Below are 26,691 nucleotides of genomic sequence, written 5' to 3'. Positions count from 1 at the left end.
GGGCCAGGGCCGGGCCGGGCCGGGCGCCCAGCGCCGCAGCCACCAGCCCCCGAACCGGGCCGGGGGCGAGGGCCGAAGGTCTGGGTGGGGCTGGGGGCGCCCCGCGGGCCGGACGGGCTGGGCGCGCCGCTGCCGCTGCTGGGGCTGCTGATGCCGCCGCTGCTGCTGCGTCGCCGGGGCCGCCGCCGGGCGCTCCGGGCTCCAGCCGCCGCCGCGGGGAGGGGAGGGAGGGATGCAGAGCAGGGGGCGGGCCTGCGCAGCCGGGATCCCTGGGACTGAGTTGCGGCGGCGGCGGCGGCGGCGGCTGGGCCCGGGCCCGGGGCGGGGGTGGGGACCCTGGCAGCGCCGGCGCGGAGGGTCTGGGGGCGGGGCCTGAACTTGGGGGCGGGGTCTGGGACTCTAGAAGCGCCGGCGCGGCTCTTGTGGGGGCGTGGCCTGAGTTTGGGGGCGGGGCCGGGACCCCCGACGGCGCCTGCGCAAAGGACTGGGGCGGGGCGGGGGCGGGGCCCGCCACGACCTTGGCCACCGCCCCCAGTCTGGGTCTCTCCTCCTGAGCTCCCAGGACCCCGAGAGGCCCGGTCTCTGGCAGTTTCTCGCCTCCCCCTTCCTCTTGGCACACAGTGGGCGCCTCATGGAGGTCTCGCTGATCGATGGGTTCCTTTCCCCAGGGTCCAGGGCAGGGGCCAGCCCGGACTCGGGGTCCCCCCTACCCACGCGGGGCCGTGGCCAGGACCGGCACAGGGACAAACTGGCTTGGAAAGGGAAACGCGCCCGGCTCGGAGGTTCTCTGGTCCTTGGCATTGTCCCCCCCACCCCCCACAGCACGTAGCACAGTGCTTGGCACAGGAGGGGTCCAGGGGTCCTGGGGGCGCACTGACAGGAGATTCCCAGGGCTGACGTCCTCTCTCCCGGTGCAGAGAGCCCCTTGTCTGTGGCTTGGTGGGAAAGAAGCCCGGGGCCTCGAAATGAGGGGCTCAAGGACTTGCCCAGGGGTCCCCGTGGTCCTACAGGACAGTCCTCATTCTGTACTCTAGGTTCTCCCCAAGTTGAGCTTGTCTCCCTAAGGAAGGGACAGAGTCTGCTGGGAGCCCTTGCCGGTCTCCCCCTACTGTGCCCAGGACAGGAGCGCTCTGGCCCAGCCTTTCCCCAGAGCCTTAGATTGAGGGCTTGGGAAGGACCAGTGGCACATTCAAGCCCACCCCTCACTTTAAAAGATGGAAAAGGAGGCCAGTGGAAGGAAACTTTGTCCAAGGTCACACAGGAAATAATTAGAAGCCTGGCAATTTGATAATAGGCTTCTGCTTCCCAGGGCAGCATTTCCCCTCCTCTCTCTGCTGCTCACCTCCCCCTCCCCTTCCAGCTCCCATTGAAACGTAGAGCTATCTGTTGGACTTATGTGTACATCTTCTCTTTCCCCCCAGTCTAGACTTTATAGAGTCCAGGAATGGGGTCATCAGCCCCTATAGCACCCACTTCAGTGCCACCCAGGGCCTCAAATAGAGCAAATAAAGAGTGCTTTGAATTGAGCTTTGAGTGATGCCTTGGGCCTCTACTGCTCACCCGTCAGGCCACTCAAGCCCAGGCTGAAAGAGGCCCCGCTCTGGACAGGGCGGGGAGCCCATGGTCTCTTTCCCCCACCCCTCTCCAACACGTGGCCAGGGTGATTTGGCTTGGAAAATTCTTGCAGGAGATGTGTGATGGTTCAGGCCAATGGGCACTAATCGAATCAATTTTTTTGTCTGAGTCTGGCTAAAGCAGTTGGTTAAAGAACTATGCTCAAGGGGAGTGTGTATGTGCATCTGTATGTGTTGTGAGAGAGTTTGTGTGTGTGTTTGTGAATGTATTGTGTGTGCATTTTGTGTATATGAGAGTGTGTGTATTTGTATGTGAATGTGTGTATAAGCATGTGTTTATTTGTGAGTTTTTGTGCATATATTTGTATGTGACTGTGTATGTGACAATGCGTGTGTAGGAGTGGGTTTGAGTGTGTGAGCATGTGTGTGAGCGTGTGTGTGTGTGTGTATGTGTGTATGTGTGTGTGTATGAAAGTGTATGTATGTGTTGTGAGAGAATTTGTGTGTGAGTGACTGAGCTTGTATGTGAGTGTGTGAGTGTGTATTCGTGTTTCTATGTGTGTATTTGTGTGAATGTGTGTGTACGTGTTCATGTGTGTTTTGCGTATGTATTTGTGAGTGTGTGTATGACAGTGTGTGTATGAGTGGGTTTGAATGTGTGTTTGTGTGTAAGAAAGTGTGTGTGTGTGTGTGTGTGTGTCTTGCATGTTCAGAGCAGAGGCTCTGGGGTGGACTCTTCAGGCAGACTGAAAGGTGCCCAGGATAGCCCTGACTGAGCCCCTCCCTGTTCCAGCTATAACTTCCTCCTCTAAAATGAAGGGGTCAGGGCCAGGCAGCCTTTAAGGTCTCTTCTACCTCGTGACATTTTATGGCTCTGTCATGCCATGACCGACACTGCCTGTGTGACCTCAGGCAGGCCACCCTGGCCTCAGTTTCCTTCCCTGTAAAATGAAAGGGCCAGGCTGGACAATCCCTGGTGTCTGTGGTTCTATCATGAGGTTGTAATGTCATATTGGACCTTTGCTTTGATGTGCTTTGGCCGCATGGGGGATGGGACAAGGAATGGTAAAGGATTCGTGCCTCCTGGTTCCGCCATGATGGGGGCGATACATCCAAGACAATTGGTCACTGAGCCGTGAAAAACAGCCACTCAATAGACCTTAAAAGCAGTGACTGCCCTCTGACCTTTTTAATCTTCCTTTCTCCTGAATTCTCTCTGGGACTTCTCACAGGGTGAGGGGGGTGGAGGGGGATGAAGGGAGAGGGGAGTACCTCTACCATCCCTCTCCCTCACTAATGGTAGCTGCTCCCACATGGCAGCAAACATTTGTAGTGCCTAGGTGAGTCCAAGCCTGAGGCTTGGGCCCCAGCTGTACCTCCTGCTTTGTATTTCTGTCTCTGAGCCTATGACCAAAAATCCATCCTGAGATGGGTGTTTCCAACCTTGAAGAAAACCTTGTGAATTTGGCAACTTGAATCTCCCACATTCTTCAGTTTGTCCCAGTTTCATTGCAGAGGGTCCCCCTTGCAGCCATTACAATGACTTTCAGGGGAGAGGATGACTATGGACCCACAGATGGTTCCAAGCCCTGACCTGGCTGGCTAGAAGACATGGAGCTTGAGGGAGCTTTTTGGACTAGGCAGAACCAACACGAAGGTGAAATATTCATGTTGCCTTGATTATGATGTGAAGTTGGAGGGAAGACTGGTCAACCTAATCCATCAAGAGGTGACTCTCAGACAAGGTCTATAGATGGACGACAGGGATTTAGAGGCATCTGGAGAATGATGCCATGCTCTCTCTACTCCCAAGCATCTCTCCCTGGAGAAAGCCACCTCCACCCCCACGTTTAACTCTAAGTTGCTCCTCTCATTTCTCCAGGAGACCTTCCTTGCCCCCCATCCCTTACCCACTTTCTCCAACATGGCTAGTGCCTTCCCTCCGAGACGACCTCCAGTTTACCTTGGATATACACTTCTCCCTTCCACATCATGGGGGTTAGGGGCACAGTGCCTTCACCATCTGGAAAACCTGCTAAAATTTTTTGGCCCTCCCTTTGTACCAGAGAAGAAGTCTGAATTCTCTTTTTCTTTTATGGGATGTTTACAGTATTAAAAGAGAAAATATATTGGTATTGCACAATGCTATACACATATTTTATGCATTTCTGAGTTTCTAAACTTTTTCTCTGTCATCTGTGGCTTCTGCAAAACTACCCCCAAATTCCCATTTAATTTCTTAAGTCAACATGCGATCTGTCAGATGGGATGACCGTATCTCGTTTGCACACGGCTATTTGCATGTTGTCTCCGCCATTAGAATATAAGCTCCAGAGGGAAGGCACTATGCTTTTGCCTTCCTTTGTAGCCCCAGTGTTGAGCAGGGTGCCTGATACATCGTATAGTAAGTGCTTTCAAAATGCTTGTTAATTGATTGATTGTCTATACAGATGCAGATCCTAGAACACCATGGACCTCAAGGGCAACTGAAAGACGTCTCTTGGTGCAGCGGTTTGAACAGGGAACCTGGAATTAGGGAGGCCTGGGTGTGAATCCTGTTTCCAACACTTAGCTCTGGGTAAATCACTTCACCTTTCCGTGCCTCCTAAGTAAGATGGCAGGGTTGGGCTTAGTGACCCTGCAAGTCCTTTCCAAGTTCTGACCCGAGGCTCCCATGATCCCTTACATGGCTGGTGAAAGTCGACTATGGTATGTTAGGGTGGAACGTGGCAGAGGGGAGAATAGCTCTGGATCTGGAGTTGGAGACCCAGATTCAAATCTGGGCATTTCTACTTACTGCCTGAGCCCGAGCAACCCCCTGGGTCTCTTTGGGTCTCGGTTTTTCTATTTGGAGAAGGAAGGAGTTGGACAGAGTGGTCTGGGCTTCTTCCTAGTTCTTGATCTCCGGGCCTTTAATGTCAAATGTTCCTTCCAACTCTAAAATGGAGTTTCCTACCAATACCCTCCCCACATCTGGTACTGGGGGAAAGCGTCAATGGCTCGGTGTTGGAGGACCCTGTGTGACATTGGACAAGTTACCATCTTTCCTCTCTGTTGGACTAGGTGACCATGGGGGTCCCTTCTGGCTCTAAATCTATGACCCTGTGATTTTCTCTCCTTGCCTAAATCCTCCTGTCCTTCCATTTCCCCCTTCCTCTTTCTGACTCCTTCCAGCACGCAGAATCAAGCAAACACTCAGTTGTTTTCTAGACCATTAGATTATAAGCTCCTTGAGGGCAGGCATTATGTTTGTTCCTCTGTAACCCCAGCTCAGCACAGTGCTTAAACATAGTATTTCCTAAGTCCTTGTTGATGGACACGGATGAGTCCAGTTTCCTCCGCTCTCCCCGTATGCTCCAGGAGCCTTAGGCACGTCCCACTCCTCTCTTCCACAGCTCCTAGCTGAGGGGCCGGCACACTGTAAGCACTCAGTCTTTCTGGAGGGTTGTTTGACCAATTGTAAGAGAATGAGATAAGTCGAAAGAGGCCAGGACACCATTTCCTTTAAAAGGTTTTCATTTATTAGTCTGTTTTCTGAAGCAGTTACTTTTCTTTTCTTATAAAAAAAAGTGTGTTCCATCCAAAGTGATACCAAAGTGATTAAAATGAACATAGGGGGTCAGTTCCCCTCTGTGGGGTACAGCTCCCCAAACCAGAAAAAAATTTAAACACACACCCCCAAAACAAAATCAAACAAAAATAATCCCAAACCAAAATAAACCCCAAGTATCCAGGACAAAAAATAAAATATTTATTGATCTATCACAGCGAGACACGGAGACAGGGCCTGAATGTTGGGAAGAGTTGCTCCGACGCCCAGGGGCTCAAGGGACTGAGGATACAGTACTGCTGTGTGAGATATACCAGGGATAGGCAGGGGGCTCTGGGCCCTCATTTCCCTCAGATTCCCCTCCCGCCACAGCCCCACCCTCGGGCCTCTTGGGGTTCTAGGCAGTGGTGGCTGTCCCAGGCCTGGCAGGGATGGAGTCGCTGTCAATGGTGAGTACATGCATGCGTTCCCACACTCTCCATGGCAGGGGTCTCCCCTTGCCAGTGGTGTGCGTGAGTGTATGTGGTGGCTGGGTTGGGGTGAGGGGTAGAGGTGGGGAAGACCAGGACAGGTCCTACAAGGTGGAGGGCATCACTGAAAGACATTCAAGTCTTCTGGGGCTGGAGCCTCTTGCCAGACTGGGTGGTAAACTTTTTTTGAGCGAGGGGTGGACGGATGGATGGAAGGATAAATTCTGAAAAGATCAGGGGCATAGCTGTTCCCAGTCTTCAGGTATACTGGCTCCATGGATGGATGTGAGGAGCAGCTAGGAAGGGAGAGACTGAAGGGACAACCCTCTGGGGGGAAGAGGCAGCCAGATCTAGATGGGTCACAACCAGGACTGAGGCTGACTTAAAGTGCTTGGGTAGAAGGTAGGGCAAACAGATCCAACCCCAAAGACTGGTCACCCCAGTGGGAGAGCATGGTTGTGGGTCCTGGGCTGACCTTTCCTGGCAGGGGTAGGGTTGGATGTCTTGAAAATCTCCAGGGCTGTGCTTAGAGGAGCCTCTGGGTGAGGGGCTCCTCCAGGGGACCCCCCCTCTTCCCTCCTCCCTCACCCCCAAGAAAGTGATAAGCACCAACAAGTAGCACCATATTTCCCTCAAGATCATGAACATAGAGGGGAGAGCTCCTAGGTGGGAATGAGGTGGTGGTAGAGAGGGGATCTGATCCCCCCCCTTACCCAAGCTCCTTTAGGGAAGGAGACCCCTGGTTCTTGTGTTTGTTTGCCCCGTGGGCCCATGCCTCCACCCCATCCCCTATCCCCACCAGATGGGTGGGTGACTATAGGAACACTCCAGTGAGAAGGATCTGACCCTGGGAGAAGGGGAGGCAAGAGGGTGGGAAGGGAAGGGAGGGCGAAGGAGGGAGAGGGAGAGGGAGTCACTCAAGGTATACATTCTAGACTAGGCAGTAGCATCAAAGTTCATGAGGTCGCGGGTCGGGTGTCCTGGGAAGATTTACTTTCTCTTCCGGCCACACAATTTCCCCAAACAAGCCCCACCTGGGAAGGAAAGAGAGTGCTATTTAGTGAGGCCGGTGTCCTTTGTGTAGAGGAAGAAGGGAAGGACCAGAAAGGAGATGTCATTTGCTCTTGGTCACAAAGATGTGAAAAAGATTGGACCTGACTTCCTTACGGATCCTAAGTGCCTGAGAGGTCAGGGATAGCTCACATGTCATTAATAACAATATAATGAAGAGGATGATAAGGATAGCTCACTTTAGCTTAGCACAGTTCCTGGCGCATTGTAGGCGCTTAATAAAAGTTTGACTGGTTAAGATTTGCAGGCACACACACACACACACCATACTGCATTTGAGCCTCACGACTCTGTGAAGTATGTGCATTATCGTGCCCATTTTAACGGACGAGAAAGCTGTATCATAGAAAAATGAAGTGACCTACCCAGAATCACACAGCCAGTGACACTGTGAGACAGGATCCATACCTTCCTGCTTCTAAAGCACAGGTTCTCAAACAAGCTTGTAAACTTGTTTTTTAAAAAAGAATTCTGGGAGCCGTATTTCAGTACAAATAGCTTCTGTTGTAATCCTGTGTGTTTTATGCCTTTCAAACATGATTCTGAGATGGGGCTTCACTAGGCCGCCAAGGGGACCCATCAAGCTTAAGAGCTCCTGGTCTGAACCTACAGCTTCATCCACCAGGCCAGACTGTCTCCTGGCCCAGGGAGGACAAAGCCACAATCTTTCAGCCAAGCCTGAGAAAGAAGGAGAAGCCTCTGCCATGCATCCTCCAATGATGCAGGAGAAGCTACGAAAGCCCTGTCTTCTCTCTTACCTGATTGGCGTGGAAGAGCGGGCCTCTTGGACTCATATTGATTTCTTTTAATCATTTGTTTTCATCCATTTTAAGAAAAGAGCATTTCCGCCCCTATTTAAGGAGACCTAGAAATGAGTTGCTGAGATCTCAGGCCAGTAAGGTCCCTGGTTGGTCCCATGTAAGACTCTTTACCACCACCTGGTGGCAGCCAGTGTACATGTAGGGAACGGAGGACCAGCCTTTCTGCCTGCCCCAGTTCTGGCTAGAACTAGTCTCAGGCCTGTTCCCTGACTCCCTGGGTGGTTGGGGGTAAGTCATATCACACCCAAGTTCAGCACCGGTCAAATGGGGCTAGTCAGAGAGTGTGCAGAGGTGCCTTGGGAAATCGACAGTGCCTATGGATTAGGGGTTGGGGGGAGGAAGAGGGGCAGTGGAAGGACAAATGTGCTCTGGACGGTAGACACTCCAGAGGTGGTTAGCTCCTTCTCACCACACTCCGCACCAGGAATTTCTCTCTTGGTTTTCTATCCCTTGCTCTTTCCCTCTTTCCTTCTTTTCTCCTGTTCCCCCCTTCCTTCTCTATCCTTTAATTTCTTACTCCCTTTATCTTCTCTCTTTTTCTTTCTCTCTCTTTCCTTCCTCTCCTCTTTTCCTCTCCCTCCTTTCTCTCTCTCTCTCTCTCTCACTCTCTCTCTCTCTCTCTCTCTCTCTCTCTCTCTCTCTCTCTCCCTCCCTCCCTCCCTCCCTCCCTCTCCCTTTCTTTCTTTTCTCCATCTCTGTCTGTTTCTTTCTCTCCTTCCTCTTCATCCCTCTCCTTCTTTTCCTGTTCCCTGCAGGAGGGGGTGCTGAGGAAGATGGGACCCAAAGCCCTCTGGTCTGATCATAAGGGAGGACAGCCCGGTAGGAAGGAGGATCCTGGAAGGGTGGTTCTTACAAGGGAGAAAGTATACCCAGCTCCCTCAGGCAAACACAGGGGCCCTGGAGAAGGCTGCCCTGGCAGTGCCCAGGGAGCCAGACCAGGGAAGTAGCTGGGCTGGTGGAATCTTGCTATTTATTCCTGTCTACTTGGGCATCAGGGACATTGTTCTCTTGACCCACATAGGACAGTTGGGAGTCACCGGAGACACATGAGCTGTGCACATGAGACACATGAGACACCTTTCCATCTCAAGGTCGAGGGGATCTCAGCCTTTGATGAAATAGACATTGCCCTTCTCCCAGCTCAGCTGAAACACCTGCCCTTACCCCCAATGTCCTCACGTACCTCGATATCCCAGGGCTCCGAGGGCGCCGCCATACTGTTTGGCAGGTTTTGCTGTTGAAGACAAAGTGCAGGGGTGGGGGGAGACACTTGTGAATCATGGCATCTCTGGGCTCCTTCCCTCTCCTCCTGCCAAGCAAGACCAGTGCCCACAAACACCTCCCTCTGGACAACTCAGCCAGTGGGGGCAAGGGGCTTGAGGGGGGGCCATTGCGGGTCCTTGGCTCAGGGGGCTGTTTGGGCAGCTTTGGGGCTCAGGGTGGTTACTAAATAAGGAGAACCCAAGCCTTATCACAGAACCATAGATTTAGAGCTCCCAACCTGAAGGGCAACTAGTCCAAAACCCTCATTGTACCTATGAGGAAACTGAGTCTAGGGAGACTAAGCAACTTGTCTGAGGTCATGTAGCTGGCAAACATCAGAGGCAGGATCTGAACCCAGACTCCATGGTTCATACCCTTCCTCTGTCTGCCTAATTATACCTGGACCGTTATAAGTCTCCTGTGGACTGGTTTCTCTATTACCAGCCTCTCTTCTTAGAATCTGCTTTATACCCAACTGTCAGAGTAATCTTCCTAACACACCACCTGCATGATCTCACTCATGAACCTTCAATGGCTCCCCATGACCTAGGGTACCATTTCTCAGAGTATAGTCTAAGGACCCCCAGGGATGGGAGTGTGTTGGTAAATGTTTAACAACCAGCTCTCTGGGGGGAAGAAAAATGTATTCATGATACACTTTTAAGTTTAATCTACATTATTCACATTTCCCCCATCACCTGAAGAAGACAATCAGCAGAATGACTAATGAAGCTCTGATTTATAGTATTTGCTCGCTTCTGAGGTCTAAGTGTGAAACCGATCATTTAACAACCAGCTCTTAGCTAGTTATTTTTTTGGAGCGGGGAAGGGCAAGGCAATTGGGGTTAAGTGACTTGCCCAAGGTCACACAACCAGCAAGTGTCAAGTGTCTGAGTCTAAATTTGAACTCAGGTCCTCCTGGCCCCAGGGCCAATGCTCTATTCATCGCACCACCTAGCTGCCTCACGTTCTTGGCTGTTTGTACCAGCTCTAGTACACCTCTTCTTGGGGATCCCTGAGACCCTGTCTGTGAAGTCAAATCTACTTTCATAGTAATACTAAGACATTATTTGCCTATTAAAATAGTCTTCCCTTTGCCAGTGACATATCTGTACTAGGCTGGATTTTCTTCAGATGCTACCACCAGAACAACCTATCACAACAGATCGAATGCAGATATGAGAACCTAGCTGTCTTCTATTAAGAAGGACGTTAAGGAGATTTGAAAAAACATATAAAACAGAGCTACTCCTCTCATCACATTTTCTTTTTGTTTTGGAAAACATAGTTATTTTCATAAAGACAAATTTCATAAAATATAGTCATTTTTCATAATATATTTGTTATTTTCAAAAGCATTCATACATATTTGAAAACTTCATCAGTTGTAATATTGATAGGCAGAACCCAAATTTTAAAAAGCCCTTTGTGGGGACTCCTCAATGATTTTTTTAAGTGTAAAGTGGCCAAGAGAATAAGATCCGAATTCAAGGTGCTCCACAATCTGACCTTGCCAGCTTAACCTCCCATTCCTCGACGTGCACGTGTCTGTCTCTGTGTCTGTGTCTGTCTTACTACTGCCTCTGGGCCTTTATCCAGTTTGGAATGTTCTCTCTCCCTCCAAGTCCTACCCATCCTTCAGGGCCCACCTTTTCCAAGAAGCATTCCCTGCTCCCACTAGTTTATTGCTCCCCCCTCTGCACTCCTACAGGATTTTGTCCTCACACTCTGCCTTGGATTAGAGGTCACCTCTGGATTCTATGTCTTGTCTCTTCTCCTAGACTACAAGCTTCTCGAGTATGAGAACCACTTCTTGGCTGTATTTGGATCCCTCATGGTAGCAAGCCCAGAGCTTTGTGGTAAAGGATGCTTAGCAAAAAACAAACACAAAAACCAAAACCCTAACAAATGAAACTAGATTTCCTAGATTCCTCTGAATCTAGTGACATGGATGCTGCCATCTTGGTATAGGTTACTTACCACCAAATCCCAGCCCACCAGCTGCACCGCCTGCAAATGCAAGAGATTGGGAAAATGAGTACTGCTCATTCAGTCAACAAGCATTCAGTCCCATCTCCCACCCTGCCTGGAAACAGGATGGCTCCATAGACTCCCCAGGAAAGGGAGGACTGAGCCCAAAGCCTGGGGTGGGCAGCTGGAGAAGGATGTCTGGTGGACAGTAGTCTGGTTCTGCCATGAATTTGTTACTTGGTGACTTTCCCTTTTCTAAACTCAGCTTATCTCCTCTGTAAAATGGGAGAATAATTTCTGCCCTTCCTACCTTACAGGGATCTTTGTGAGGATGTGTGCATGCATGTGTTCATGCGTGCTTGCATGCGTGCATGTGTGAGTGTGTGTGCATGTGTGCATTAAAGACAATATGTGAAAGGTGATTTGGAAAAGTTAAAAAGAGATTGAGATATGTAAGCACAAAGGAAGAGAAGAGCCAGAAGGAGAGAAAGAGGGAAAAAGGGAGAAGAGATAGAGATGGAGGGAGTGTGAGAGGGAAGAATAAAATTACAAAGAGGGAAGGGAAAGAAAGAGGAGGGAGATTTCTCAAAGAGGGAAAGAAGCAAAGAATGAAGGAGATAAAGAAGGAGGAATGAAGGGGGAAGATAAAGGAAGGAAAGAAAGAAAGGATGGAAAGAAGGAAGAAACAAAGGAAAGCAGAAAGAAAAGAAAGAAGAAAAGGAGGAGGAAAGAGAGGGAAGGAAAGGGAAAAGGGGAGGCAGAGAAGGAAGGAGAGGAAAAGGGAAGAGAGGTAGTGATGGAGAGAGTGTGTGAGGGAAGAGGAAGGAGACAAAGATGGAAGGGAAAGAAAAGAGAAAGAGAAAGGAAAGAGGGAAAGAAGAAAAGAATTTGGGAGATAGGGAAGGGGAAAGGAAGCAGAACAACAAAGGAAGACAGGAAACAAGGAAGAAATGAAAGTAGAAAGGAAAGAAAGAAGGAAGAAGGGAGGGAGAAAGAGAGGGAGAAAGGAAAGGAAGGAGGGAGGGAAAAAGGAAAGAAGGAAGAAGAAAAAAGGAAAGAAGGAGAAGGAAGATAGGAGAAATAGAGAGGCGGTGGGAGGGAGGGAGAGGGAGAGAGGGGGTGCTTTGCTGACATCCAACTGAAATCTTCATCCCTTGTGTCAAGACCTTGGGATGAGAGCAGAGTGGTTCCACCCCAGAGCCTGGGACAGGACCCTCAGATGCAGGAAAAGGAGGGGGTGTGCTGGGGAGCAAAGGCTGCGTCTCGTGTTTATAGCACTTGGAAGGTTACACAAGGTTTCCTTCATTCCAGCTCTGGGAGGGAGGTAATAGATTCATAAAGATCATTATTCCCATTCCACAGGTGAGGAAGCTGAGGCTTGTTGATGGAGGAGGAGGGAGAGAACTGGTTTTCCTCAGTCTGTGAACATTAGTGCAGGGTGGGCCTTGCCAACTTCACCTACCTGGGAAAATAGGTGAAAGTCCAAAGCCAAGTGATGGGGCACCTGCAAAGAGCAGGAGGCAGGGGTTAGTGATGGCTGGGCTGGGGTGGGATCAGAGGATGTTAGAGCTGGAAGGTCCCGCAGAGGACCTTCTCTGTGGCCCAATCCCCTCATTCTATCGATGAGGAAACTGAGACCCAAAGAGATAAGTTGACTCGCTCACTCCAGACCTGCCATACAATGCAGTGGGAGGATCAAAGTGAGAGTCCTGTAAAGCTTCACTTTTTTCCCCTAGTGCCTGGCATATAGTAGGCGCTTAATATATGCATGTTGATTGATGGATAGAACAAGGGATTTTAAGAGGTGAAGTTGAGGATGGAGGGTATTGCAGGCATGGGGGACTGTCAATCAAAGACATTGGGGAAGGGAGATAGAACCAGGTATGGGACATAGCAAGAAGTCCAGGTTGCATTGTGGGAAGGGGAGAACGACAATCATTATTATATATGGCGAATATTTATGTAGCACTTACTGTGTGCCAGGCACTGTGCTAGGCACTTTACAAAGATTGTCTAATTTAATCCTGGGGCTTGGGGGCTCTTATTATCTCCATTTAATGGAAGAGGAAACTGAGGCAGGCAGAATATAAGTGACTTGCCCGGGGTCAGACAGCTAGTGAGTGTCTGAGGTTGGATTTGAACTCAGGTCTTCCTAACTCCAAGCTCAGCACTGTGTCCGTTGTGCCACTCAGACACCTCTACCATAAAGGTTTTGAAGAAGGTCAGGGCCAGGGCTTTAAAGACAAATAAGACGTTTTGTATTTTATCATAACGGGAAGTGGGTCGGTGGAGTTTCCTGAATAGATGAGGGACTTTAGGAAAATCGCCTTGGCAGCCGGGTGGGGGCTGGACTGGAGTGAGGAGAGACTCCTGGGGAGGCCAAGGAGGAAGTGATTGTAATATTCCAGTAGAGGAGTAACCCAGGGCAGAGGCTGTGGATGGAGAGAGGGGCTGGAGGGAAGACGTTCTGTAGAAGCAGACAGAAGATCCGGCACCTGACTGGGTTGGGGGGTGGGGCGGGGGTGAGAGAGTGAGGAGGTGAGGATGATGTCTCTGAGGCTGCCAACCTGGGTGACTGGAAGGAGGTGGTGCCTTTGCCAGAAACAGGGATGTTTGGACCCCCCAACTCTAACCTGGTCTCCAAGCCCCAGCTCTGCCTGTTCCCCAGGGTTGTTGGGGAGGGTCAGTATGAAACCAGACCCGGAGGAGAGAGAATCTGTATTCCTACCCTATCGGGTCTCCAGGTCTCCAGAGAAATCCTGGCCTTCCCTTTCCAAGCTTCTGGCCCCAGGCCTGGTCCCTGCCCTGCTCACCACACCCTCTCTCAAGGGCCTCGTTTGGTTCCCTGGGACCAGAGACCCTGGCCGAGGTCTCTGACCCCAGCTTTCCGGGTAGTGATTGCCTTGGTGCCAAGGGACTTCCCAGACAGCTGCCTCCCATCATCCTCACTGGTGGAACCATTGGGTGGGGCCCCAAGGGTGGTTCTGCTCCCCCACGCCAGGGTGGCTACAAGTGTGAGAGCCTCCCTGGCTGTCCTGGGCTTCAGAGCAATGAACAGGGGCCTGTCTGTTTGGCATGGGGAGGGGACAGAGAAGAGACTCGATGGCTGTCACTGCTGCTGCTCCCTGCTCAGGGTCAACTGGGGCTCCTAGACATCATCCCCCTGCCCCTGCCCCTTCTCTCTATGCTGTTCTATCGACTGTGCTGAACTACATAGAGGTTAGAGATTTTTTTTTCTCATTTGTCTGTCCTCATATTTGGGGCTCCATGTTTCCCCCATCAGACAGGGGACTTCCCAAAGGCAGTCTCACCATCAGATGGGATCTTTCCAAGGATAGGAACCATGTCTCACCCATCAGACCAGGAGCTCTCCAAGGTCAGAGGTAGGGTCTCCCCCGTATCAGCCCACGGGCTCTCCAATAACAGAAACTCACCACCAGAACTCCCAAGGATGTCTCTGTCTCTCCACTCTGTATCCAGGTCAGTGTGACTCAGGGCACAGAAGTCCTCAGTAAACAAGCCCTAGCTCGTCTCAGAAGGGTCACTACCCTTCCACCCCTTCCCTGCCTTTCTCCATATGTGCACACACTGGCCTGTGCACAAAGGAACTTACACAGGGCTCAGGAGTCAATGGCTCCTGGCAGGCTGGTTCATGAGAAACCTTCAGGGCTGGTCAAGTCCTATCCCATTAGAACATAAGTTCCTTGAGGGCAGGGGTTATTTTTGCTTTTTTTCTTTACTCTTGGCACTTAGTATGATGCGATGCCAGGCACAGAGGAAGTACTAACAAAAGCTTGTTGATTCCTTGATTTGGGTTGAAGCATAACCATGATCTCAGAGAAAGGACTCACCCCCTGGCAGCACTCGGGTCCCTGGCAAGCCTCCAGCTCCTGGCACAAGGCCAGCCCCACCAGCAGCACCTATGGCAGAGGGAGAATAGAAGTCAGGCCCCAGATCCACAGGGGCATGCCTCTATTATGGGCCTGGGGGTCCCTGGCAGAGCCGCTGCCTCCTTTCCCAAGGCTCCACAGCTGCAACGGCCTCCTTCCAGACCAGAGCGCACATCCTACCTGAGATGCTCAAAGTCATTGGGCTCACTGGGGCTGCCCCCTCAGTCAGAACCTCAGCCAGAACCTCAGCCTCATCCTTCTCTGGCTTTCTGCCCCCCAGAGCCCCATGCTATTATGAGCAAACACCCCATGCATCTAGATGTCTTCTTTTCACAGGCTTTTGATTTGCTGGGGTTCCCTGAAACTCAGCAGAGACAAGCACTCACCGAACTTAGCTGCTTTGGCAGCGGCTTTAGCAGCTGCAGCTGGAGCTCCTATACCTGTGAGGCAGAGAAGAGAAGGCTCAGAGACTTCTACTACCACCTGGAGGCAGCTTCTACCTGTTTGAATTCATTCATTCAAGCATTCATTCATTTGCTCACTCATTCATTCAAGCATTCATTCATTCACTCACTCATTCATTCATTCACTAATCCATCATCACCAGGCTTTCATTGAGCACTTCTTGTCTTTAGAGCCTTGTGTTAGATGGCTGGTATAGCCGAGAAGGGGGAAGACACAAGCCCTGACTTCAAGGAGTTTAGTTTGCTTAAGAAGAGAAGACTTAGTTCCGTGAAAAGATAACTGTCATCCCGAGTTGGCATATGGTCCAAAGGACATGGGCCAGACAAGCAGGGTGGAGGAGGCTTAGAGGAGGAGGGATCAGTGAGGCTGGAGTGGTCAGGAAAGTCTTCCTGGAGGAGGAGGTGCCCACCGCTTGGGGGATGGCCATCGGGATTTGTTAAGGTGGAGGGGAAGGATTGCCAGGTTTTGGGGAAGGGTCTGAGTTGAGGGTTGGAGGAAGGAGTGAGCAGGATGTATTTAGGGGAACACAAGGAGGTCCTATCCACACACAGATTCAGGAATGACAGCTCACCACCCACTCCAGGGACACCTCCAACTCCGACACCTGGGACGCCTCCAATGCCAACACCTGGGACACCTCCAACACCAACGCCTGGGATGCCTCCCAGACCTCCAACTCCTCCGAGGCCTGTGGAGCATGAAGAGAACAAACCTGGCTGTGATCATCAGTGTAGGAGTCATAGACTCATAAACTCATCGACCTTGGGAAAGTCATTTGACCTGTCTGCCTCCGTTTCTTCATCTGTAAGATGATAATAACAGCACCCACCAGTGCCTGGCACATAGTAGGCACTACGGAAATGTTAGCTCTTCTTACTTCTCTTGCCTCGGGTCACACAATGAGTGAGCGGCAACAAGATTGAAACCCAGACCTCCTAACTCTCAGTCCTACATTCTTTCACTACACCAAGTTCCTGGAAACATTGCTTAGGGTCCCCAAGTTCTTGGGGATGCATTGGGGGGTGGTCAGTGGTAAGGCTGAAAGCTGAGGACATCTCCTGTGGAGTGTAGGAGTTTGAGGCAGCCTGGCTGGTCCACAGGGAGAAGTGGTATCACAGATGGCAAGGCTCAGCGGGGACTTTTAGGGGACTGGGGATGTAAGTTTAGGTTGTTAAATTGGCACACTTCTCTGGTGGAGCCCAAGACCCAGCTGGAGAGCAGGGGTGTTGGAAACACAGAGGGACAGAGGCCTGCAGGTTTGAGGATGGCCTGGGGAACAGGACACTCACCAAACTGGGCAGCCTTGGCAGCGGCCTTGGCAGCTGCAGCTGCAGCTGGAGCACCTGCTCCTGGGGAGACAGAAGAGCTAAGGGACAGTCCCCCTCCCTAAGGATACTCCTCCCACCATCACCTCACTTCTGGACTGTGACGATCATGCACTTCTTGGTCTCTTGGCCTCCACCTGTTTACCAAATGATCTTCCCAAATCACAGGTCCGACCATGTCTACCTCTCCCATCATTCAGTAAATTCCAGTAGCCTCCCATTGCCTCCAGGATGAAATAAATAAACTCCTCTGGCTGGCTTTTAGAGCCCTTCACAACCTGGCTCCTTAGACCTCACCCCACTTCCATGTACTCTATAATCCAGCCACATGGACCTCTTCCCCTTGGACAAGGTGCTCCATTTCCTGACTCAGGGCATCTTTACTGGCCTAGAGGGCTTCCCCATCCCTGGAATGGTTTATGTCTGCATCTTCTTCTGGCTTCCCTGACTTCCTTCAAGTCCTAGCTAAACTCTTACCTTCTGCAGGAAGCCTTTCCTCACCCCACTTAATGCTAGGGCCCTCCCTCTGGTAATGATTACCAAATTATCTTGTTTGCACGTTGTTTCCCTCATTAGACTATAGACTTTTTGAGGGCAGACCCCCCTCCTTTTTTGCCTTTTTAGAACAGTGCCTGGCACATAGTAGATGCTTAATCAATGTTTGCTGGCTGCCTGACAAGGACCCTAATGCTCTACTTACCTGGAACAGCTCCTAGACCTCCAACCCCTGCTCCTGGGACTCCAGCCACACCAGGTACCAAGCCAGCTCCAACCCCTCCCAGGTCCCCAAGGCCTCTAGCTCCTCCAGCCGCTGCTGAGAGAAAGAAAGTCAAGGCCCCTTTAGCATTGAGTCTCAGGGGTATAGGGTCCTCAGCCCTCCCTGCTCCCATCCCCACAGCGAGAGACAGATAGTAGAGGGATAACGCAGGTCAGAGACTGAGCAGCACACTCCTCTTCCCCCCTCCTAGGATCCTCTCTCTAGGGCTGGAAGGGGCCACAGGAGCCATGGAGTTCAACCCCTCCACTCTACAGGTCCTGGGCTCATCCATAGATCAAGGACCAGAAGGCACTTTGGAGTTTATCCGTCCAACACCTGCTTTCCAGAGGCCCATGGAGGAGAAGTGATGTACTTGTCTAAGGTCATGTAGGTAGTAAGTGGTCAGAACCAAGGTTCCAACCTGTTCCTTTTGACTGTTTTAGGTTGTTGTTTTGTCAGTTGTGCCTGACTCTTCATGACCCCGTGTAGGATTTTCCTGGCAAAGATAGTGGAATGGTTTGTTATTTCCTTCTCCTGCTCATTTGACAGATAAGGAAACTGAGGCTAAGTGACTTGCCCAGGGTCACACAGCTAGGAAGTATCTGAGGCTGGATTTGAATTCAGATGCTATAGATCCTAGGGCTGGCACTTTTCCCCTGTGCCACCTAGCTGCTCCTAGTTTCCTCCTCTGTAAAAAGGGGGAGGGGGTGATGGGGAAGAATAATGCCTGTCTCTGCCCTCCTTACAGAATCAAACAGAAACATTAAAATGCTAAACAAGAACAAGGAATAATGATGGATGCCCCACAAACCAGAGAAAGGCATTCTTTTTCCCCAAGGATAGAATACAAACCCATTCTAGAGAAGGTAAGCTCCTTGAGGGCAGGAAATGTCTCAAGCATTGGCCGGGACACCTTGGGCAAGTCCCTTCCCCTCTGGCCCTGCTTCCTCCTCTGTCAGAGGAGGGGGTCCGGCTGGATGAGCTCTGAGGCCCTTCCAGCTGGAAAGGCCTCATTCAGCGACTGGGGATGAGACTGACCTTCCTCAAAAGCTTGTGGGTTTCAGGCCAGCAGAGTGGACGTGGAAGCATGTGAGCAGACACCCCTGGAGTGTGGCATTGGAATGAAGGGGATGGAAAAGAAAGGGATTTTCCAAGATGGAAATTGGGCCCCTAGTCTCCAAGCATGGGCCAGTCAGTGGACTTCAGCTGGGCCGAGACGTCCAAGAATCCTGCTTCATGCAGAATCCTAATAAACCAAGCTGAAAATCATCTGTTGGGCTGCCGAGTACAGGATGGGCCAGAAACGACAGCGCTCTCGTCGGTGGCTGGCGCAAGCTTGGCTTTGGGGTTGTGCCAGCCTGGGGATGCTGTCATCCTTGCCACGTCCTCAGAGGCCCAGAGGGCCCCTCCTCTGTCCCCCACCAACAGATCTAGCAGAGAGGATCCTGGCCACAGCATGGCCCAGATCCTGGCAGCCAGATGACCAGGAATGCGCTGCAGAAACCTGCAGGCTTGAGAGCGGAGTGACCCTTTCAGGCAAGCCAGTCAGTATTCAGAATCTAGAGCAGGTTAAATCCCAGCCCCATGACCAAGAGAAGCAGGTTCTTTAGCATGGGAGTGGTGCTTCCCTAGTGCTCTTAATTTATAACATTTATTAAGCACCTACTGTGTGCCAGGCATTGTACTAAGCATTAGGGATACAAAAAGAGGCAAAAGATTGATTGATTGCTAGGCTTTGGAGATACGATGATAAAACAAATGAAAGGAGCCTGCGATTTAATGATCTGATCCATGGCAAAGCCCAGACCTGAACCCATAATCCATTCTGCCATAGCTCTCAAATGACATTCTTAGAGTGCTTGAGTGTCTAGGTCCTAGACACTAGACTAGACTTTTCTTGGCAGAGATACTGGAGTGGTTTGTCATTGACTTCTCCAGCTCATTTGACAGATGAGGAAACTGAGGCAGACAGAGTTAAGTGACTTGCTCAGGTTCACACAGCTAGTAAGTGTCTGAGGCCAGATTTGTACTCAGGAAGATGTGTCTTCTTGACCCCAGGCTCAGCACTCTGTGCCCTATGGTGCCTCCTAGCTACCTAGCCACCTGGCACCCAGTAGATGAAAAAATGCTTGTTAAATTGAATTAACACGGGAAATCTTTGCTACCATATCTGGAACTCATGGCCTCAAGGTTTGAGGGGAGTGGCTTTTCCTGTCTTCCTGTAGCTGGATGTTGTCTGCTGCTACAGGCACCATATGGCAGAGCCGACTGGTTGGTTCAGTGAGCATGGGGCATATGAATTGGGATTTGGAGTTCTCTTCTCATGGGAGCCAGTCCCACATAGTTCCATGGCCACAGACTGACACCTCACTCCATTAAAGTGTCTCATGATGACTCTGCTTTGACCTATGATTCCCCTGCCCTTTACTAGAGGAGAAGGAAGAGCAGGAGGGGGAGGAGGAGGAGGAGGAGGAAGAGGAAGAAGAAGGAAGAAGGGGGAGGGGGAAGAGGAAGGAAAAGGAAGAAAAGGAGGAGGAGGAGAAGGAAGAGAAGGAGCACTTCTAAAACCCCATTATGTAAGAGTTTCTAAGAACTGGAATGTAGGCATGTCTACAAGGTCTCTGATGTAGAGCTGGAAAGAACCTCAAATATATCAAGTCTGTACAACCCCTTCTAACGAGGAAGAAACCCTAGGAGGCCTTGATTTTATCCTACCAACGAGGAAACTGAGGCCTGGAGAGAATATACGGCCAAGTTCCTTCCTTTCATGGTGCTGAACTGTAAGGGTGTTATCGTCCTTGTTTGTCTTTTCAGAATGCTGGACTTGGAACCTCCTGAGACAAATCACTTAGAGCTGGAAAGGAGCTCAGAGCCCAATGAGTCTACCCCTCCCCCCCTTTTTTTAGAGGGGGGAAGGCAGGGCAATTGGGGTTAAGTGACTTGCCCAAGGTCACACAGCTAGTAAGTGTGTCAAGTGTCTGAGATCACATTTGAACTCAGGTCTTCCTGACTCTAGGGCGGGTGCTCTACTCACTGCGCCACCTAGCTGCCCCCCTCCCCCTTTTTTATAGAAGAGGAAACTGAGGCCCAGAGAGCTGTTTGAAACAGCCAGACATTTTCGGTTTTCATTTGGGATGTTTGGGGTCACATAGGCACACGAAACTCTGAGCTTTAGGAAGCTAAGAGGGTAATAAATCAACCATTAACCAGCATTTATGAGACACTTACTATGTGCCAGACACTGTGCTGGGCGCTGGGGCTACAATAAGGCCTGCTTTCAGGAAGCCTCCACTCTAACATCACAAACTGAAGGTTTGCTCAGGCTCAAGGGAGATCATGTGTGTAAAGTGCTTTGTAAACCTAAAGCGCTCTGTAAATGTCTGCTGTTCTTATCCCATCTGGATCAGCATTTTCTCCCTTCCCAGATCTCCTGATTTCTCCTGGCGCAGTGCTTGTACTATGATGCCAGGCTTGCATCTCTTGAGAAATACTTCTCTTCCCCCACCCTGAGCCTGCTAAGCCTTCCTATAAGAAGGGGGCCTTCTACGCCACAGTTCCCAGGACAGGACCCAAGGCCACGTAAGTGGGACAGAAGGTGCCTTGAGACAATGGAAGGGGCACCTGGGACTTGGCCAGGAGAGCCCAGAGAAGGATACTCACCAAACTTAGCTGCTTTTGCTGCTGCCAAGGATCCTGGAGCTGGGGAGGAAGAGACAGACTGTGACTTCACCACACCGCAGTCCCAAATGTATGGAGGTACAAGGTTCCGGGACAAGGGACCCTTGAGATCTGGACTAGACCAGACTGACCAGAAAGCCCTACCCGCTGCTCTCTGCCTACCCAGCTTCCTACTTCTAGGCTCAGGGCAAGTCTCCCCTCCTGGAAGCTGATACATCAGCCATATCACATTCACTGTATCTCTCTTTCCGTTAAACTGTAGCTCAGACTGTTTCTGCTCCCCTTTAGGGGCTTATCCCAGGTGAACTTGTGACATTTCTGGCATCTCTGCTGGATTCATGCAATCTTCATTTTCACTATCAGGTTACAAGCTCCCACAGGGCAGGGCTTGGGTCTTCTCCTCTCTCCCCCAGAACACCTATCAGGCCCTCAGTGCATGTTGGGTTGAATGACTAAAGTTCCCAGTGGCCTTTCTGAACTTGGGATCCACCAGCTCCAGATACCATCCCAAGCCACTGAACTCATGGTCAATTTCATACTCTTTATATCCCCTAGAATGGCCCTAGAGAAGAGAAACCAGCTCCTCCACCTCCCTCACTGAGCACAATTTCAGCTAAAATCCATTCCAGTCTGGGATGCTCACCTACACCAGCCCCAAAGCCTGGGATGGCTCCAATACTAGGAGAGATGCCACCTGCAACTCCAGCTGGGAAGCCAGGAACTCCTCCGATCCCAGCAGCAGCTCCTGGAGAAAGAAAAGCCATGGGTGGGTACATGGGCTAGGACACCAAGGGACAGCTGATCCAATGGAAAAGGAAGCCCATTGGGAGGTGGTCCAGAGGCTAAGACCCCAAATGTCTTTCCTGGTGAGAAATAGCACAAGCCAACACGGAAGAGGTTGAGAAGAAACCAAGAACCAAAGCAATCCCTGGATCTTTTGTCTTTTAAGGATTTCCTGGGGGCAGAAAAGAACAGAATCCATGTGTGGATGGTTAGCTAAGGTTGATTGTAAGAGCCTAGTCCTACGGTAAAGTCTCTGGGCCTGGGCAGTAGGCAGTTTTCCAAAATGTAACTTACTGTACTGGGCTTTGGCGGCTGCTTTGGCTGCAGCCTGGGCTGCTGGAGATACTGCTCCTGGAGACACAAAGTGGGAGATGGAGTCAGGGACTGTTCCATCTATCCTCCAGTGGGGAGGACTTAGTAATGTCCACGAAGGCTCCTCTCTCACACCCCCATGCCACAGGGATTCCTTCTTACCTGGGAGACCTCCAACACCAGGAACACCTGGGACCCCTCCTAGTCCTCCCACACCTGGGACTAACCCTGTGGAGAACAAAAAGGGGACCTAGAGCCCATGTCTGAGCCACAGAGGTCCTGGAAGTAGGCTGCGTGGGAGGTGAGCAGACACCCAGGAGCAATACAGGAGGTGATCTCTCCTGCAGGTCTTAGGGACACAAGATGGAGAGTGTGGGGTCATGGGAAGAGTCACAGAATCAGCCAGCTTTAAAGCTGGAAGGGACCTCAAAGGCTTTGTACTCCAATTCTCCCATTTTTCAGAGAGAGAAACTGAGGACTGGAGGTTACAGGACTTGCTTCAGATCCCACAGCTAGTAAGTGGAGAGCCAGGACTCTTCTGACTCCAAATCCAACATAGCTTCCATGCTGGATTGGGCATTAGGAGACCTGAGTTTGAATCTGGCCTCAGACACTTCATAGCTATGTGACCCCATGAAAATTACTTAACCACCACCTGCCTCAGTTTATGAAATGAAGTCCTCAGAGCTGACTACAGCCCTTGACCTAGGAGCCTACAAATTTGCTACATGTATGTACAACCTTGGGGTCATGAAGAGTCGGGCATGACCAGGACGACTGAACAACAGCACGTATGATCAGGCCTCGGTTTCCTCATCTGCGAGGTCCCTTCCAGTTCAAAATCTGTGTTATGCATTTTCTTATTGTTAGTGGAGGGGGACTCACATGCTCTGTGCTTTTCAAATTCCCAAATTGTCCTTTGTCCTTTAGGAGGGCCACTTGTGCCAGCCCTTTGAGAAATGGTTGGTGATTAAGTCTTGGGGGAAGGGGAGTGGAGGCAGATATGGAAGAGAAGGATTGTAATAGATAAAGAGTTAATTAAGAAGAGGAAACTGAGCTGGGGGACCCTGGTCATGGCTATTGTTCATCTGTTTCAGTCACATCTGACTCTCTGTGACCCCATTTAGGGTTTTCTTGGCAGAGATCCTGGAGTGGTTTGCCATTCCCTTCTCCAGCTCATTTGACAGATGAGGAAACTGAGGCAATCAGGGTTAAGTGACTTGCCCAGGGTCACACAGCTGGCAAGTGTCTGAGGCTGGATTCGAACTCATGTAGATGAGTCTTCTTGACTCCAGGCCCAGCACTCTATGCACTATGGCGCCATTTAGCTCCCCTCAGGGCATGACTAGTCAGCCCATTAGCAGAGGACTGGAGACCCTGGGAACCAAACTGAAGAACGGATTAGGTCCGGAGTCTGACACATTCGGGAGGGTACACACCATACTGGGCGGCTTTGGCGGCGGCTTTGGCCGCGGCTGCTGATGGAGCCAGTGCTTCTGTAAACAGAGAGAAAGGGAGCAAGATTGAGTGGGGGCAGTGAAGGTGGAGAGGGGCCCAGAGAGGAGAAGCCATTCCCCCCACCCTTTCCTTCCTCCCTCCCAGCTGAAACAGGCTAGATGTTCATGAATTTCCAGCTGTCTGCAGAAATTCTTCTCCAGCAGGCTCTCGCCTCCGATGGGAGGTGATGTGGTCAAATCCTGGTTTTATTTCTAATTTACTAATGTGACCTCAGGCAGGCCATTGTCCTCGATGGCCCTGTATCTTAATCTGTAAGATGAAGGAGTTGGATTTGACCTATAAGGGCCCTGCCAGCTCTTGATCCTATCCACACCCCAACTCCCAAACATGATAAATGGAAAAGACAAGTGAGCAGTGTAGATGAGACAGCTATAAATCTATACTTAAAAACTTGGTTGTCTGTGCTCCTAATCCCCCGTATCCTTCTCTTGGAGTCAGCACCCCTCCCAGGACAGTCCTGGTATTTGAGGCTGGCTTGGCCAAATCATTTTGAAATGTTTATTTTGGTGGGGTATGAGCTCTTTGAGAAATCAGTTTGGAACCGATTCAAGAGAACAATAAACACAATGAGGAACAATAATGCAAGCAGAAAGGTCACTAAAAGGAAGCTGAACTCTGAGTAATTGAAAAGCCATTAGAGAACAGAAAATCAGCTATGATCCTTCCTCCTGGCAGAGAGGCGGGGACTGCTGGAGTAAAGCACTGCATACATTAGCTGACCAGCTCCCTGCATTGAGTGTTTTTGGGTAGATGTTTTCTTTTATTAAGAGCAACTAGGTGGCATAGTGGATTGAGCATTGGACTTGGACTCAGGAAGACTCAAATCTAGCCTCACGCACTGTGACCCTGAGCGAGTCACTTAACCCTGTTTGCCTTGGTTTCTTTATCAATCCAATGATCTGGAGAAGAAAGTGGCAAAACACTCCAGCGGTTGCAAGCAAACCCCAAATGGGGTCATGAAGAATCTGAAATGACTGAACAGTAACAGTTTTCTTTGTTAAAAGGGAGGATTCAACTAGGAAGGAGGGGAAGGATGGAAGGAAGGGTATATTCCCTGGAAAGTTTTTTTTGTGTGTGTCAATAAAACTTATTAAAAAACAGAGAAATTAGTTTTAATGGATTTTTTCCCCTAAAATAATTTGTATCTGAAGCAAGTTGGAAAAAATTCTGTTTCTAGGGGCAATCATAGCTTCCAAGGCAGGGGCTTTCATGGGCACCATTGACCCCTTGGACAGTGTCTGGTGAAGCCTACGGAATAATGTTTTTAAATGCATAAAATAAAATAAAATACGAAGGATTACAAAGAAAGCCAATTATATTGTAATACAGTTATCAAAACATCTTTCTAAAAAAGTTATGCCCTCCTACTTTAAGAATCTAAGGGGAATCATTGCAGGTAGAAGCCCCTGATACTTGAAGGGAGGGAGGAAGAATGAAGTTATTTCATAAAGAAATAAAAACTTAGTCTAGGAATGACCATCTTCTGATTGGAAAAGGTAGGAATGGGCATTCAATCTGCTGATACAGAGAGATGAATTGTGACTCAGTTGTTCTCTGTCAGGTTCTGGGCCATGAAGAAGAGACTCTCCTGCCTGATAAGGCATTTAGAACAGCAAACTAAGGTTTTCTCTAGTGACCAGACAGAATAGAGACTGAGGAAGCCACGGGCATCTGGCAGTGAACCACCATGAAGGGTTTTTGAAGTCATGTTGGCCTCCAGACCTAGAACTCTCCTGGGAGCTGCCTGACTCCCAAAATGAATCCACTGGGATGATCTGGTGGTTCAACTGGGGTTAGATGAGGCTCTGATAGAAATGGTTCAGAACTAGGGGAAAAGGTACTAAGTTGTACCTCATTTCCTTAAAGGCTCATTCTCTCTAAAATGCTACCATGCTTGACCTTTGATTTAAGAAATAATTTAGAGGAAAAGTACATTCATCTTTCACTCCATTAACTAAGTCTATGAATTTCCCAGCTATCTCACCATTGGCCTTTGAATCGGCCATCACCCTCGTCTCTATCCCCCTTCCCCCACCCCCAACAAGGACTCCACCCCAGGGTCCCTTGGCTCAGACATGTGAGCTTTTACTTTAGCTTGTTGGGAACCAGGCCTATATGCTGTTTACCCTGACCCTTTTCCAGCTCCCTTTCTTATTATGTCTCTTCCAGTAGAATGTAAGCTCTTTGAGGGCAAGAACTTTCTTGATTGCTTGTATTTGCATCCCTAGTGCTGGCACAGAGTAAGACCTTTGCATGTAGTAAGAGCTTAATAAATGCTCTGTTTTCTCCTCTCTCTATATGTATCTCTCTCTCTCTCTCTCTCTCTCTCTCTCTTTCTCTCTCTATCATCCAGCCACTCATCCATCTACCTATCATTTCTCTCATGTTTGTCTATTTATCTATCTGTCTGTCTGTCTATCCATCTGATTACCCATTCATCCATCCATCCGTCAGTCTTTCCATTTCTCCACCCATCTGTCTGTCTATCTCTTTCTCATCTTTCTATCTACCTGTCTATCTCTTTCTTATTTATCTCTTTCTCCCTCTATTATCCATCCATCACTTTCTTGTCTATCTATCCATTCTCTATCCATCTGATTATTCATCTATCTATCTCTTTCTCATCCATCCATCCATCTATCCATCTGATTACCCATTCATCCATCTATCTATCAGTCTTTCCATCTATCAACCCATCTGTCTGTCTGTCTCTTCCTCATCTTTCTTCCTTTCTTCCTCTTTCTTTCTTTCTTCCTCTTTCTTTCCTCTCTCTCTTTCTTTCTCTTTCTTTCTTTCTTTCTTTCTTTCTTTCTTCTTTCTTTCTTTCTTTCTTCTTCTTTCTTTTCTTTCTTCTTTCTTTCTTCCTTCCTTCCTTCCTTCCTTCCTTCCTTCCTTCCTTCCTTTCTTTCTTTCTTTCTTTCTTTCTTTCTTTCTTTCTTTTTTTCTTTCTTTCTTTCTTTCTTCCTGTCTGTCTCTTGGCTTTGGGATCATAAGCTCATAGCAAGGCTTCACTATTCATCTAGTGTCAATCTACCTTAAATCGAGCAAATGGAAACATGAAATGATGGCAGTACTGTTTCAGCTCATTTTGGCAGCGCGTAGGACATGCGTACAGTGTAGACAGCCATCAACCATCCTCCCAGGAGAGGGGAAAATTGACTGTGTAAAACTTGTCACATGATTTAGAAAGTGCATCTCCTGAGGGTCTTGTTTCCTCTAACCAGCAGAGTTCCAGGTTCCAGG

The 26,691-nt window shown here is 49.8% G+C and overlaps 1 protein-coding gene across 2 annotated transcripts in view; it reads right to left on the bottom strand.

The window, feature by feature from the left end:
* Nucleotides 1-5,072: 5,072 nt before the first annotated feature.
* ELN (elastin) overlaps nt 5,073-26,691 on the bottom strand; it is a gene marked incomplete in the record, with an annotated part of 44,288 nt that continues 22,669 nt past the window's right edge. The window contains 14 exon segments of one of the 2 annotated variants that reach the window (XM_036765980.1): nt 5,073-6,628; nt 8,670-8,720; nt 10,730-10,759; nt 12,183-12,224; nt 14,572-14,640; nt 14,997-15,050; nt 15,647-15,763; nt 16,365-16,424; nt 17,101-17,214; nt 20,818-20,856; nt 21,479-21,580; nt 21,913-21,969; nt 22,093-22,158; nt 23,370-23,426. In XM_036765980.1, coding sequence (XP_036621875.1) covers nt 6,585-6,628; nt 8,670-8,720; nt 10,730-10,759; nt 12,183-12,224; nt 14,572-14,640; nt 14,997-15,050; nt 15,647-15,763; nt 16,365-16,424; nt 17,101-17,214; nt 20,818-20,856; nt 21,479-21,580; nt 21,913-21,969; nt 22,093-22,158; nt 23,370-23,426 — 902 coding nt within the window. 2 annotated transcript variants of the gene reach the window in all.

The sequence above is a fragment of the Trichosurus vulpecula genome, chromosome 7 (assembly GCF_011100635.1).
Source record: "Trichosurus vulpecula isolate mTriVul1 chromosome 7, mTriVul1.pri, whole genome shotgun sequence".
NCBI classification, from domain to species: Eukaryota; Metazoa; Chordata; class Mammalia; order Diprotodontia; family Phalangeridae; genus Trichosurus; species Trichosurus vulpecula.
Note: the sequence above shows the minus strand (reverse complement) of the source record. Positions and strands in the feature narration are given on the sequence as shown.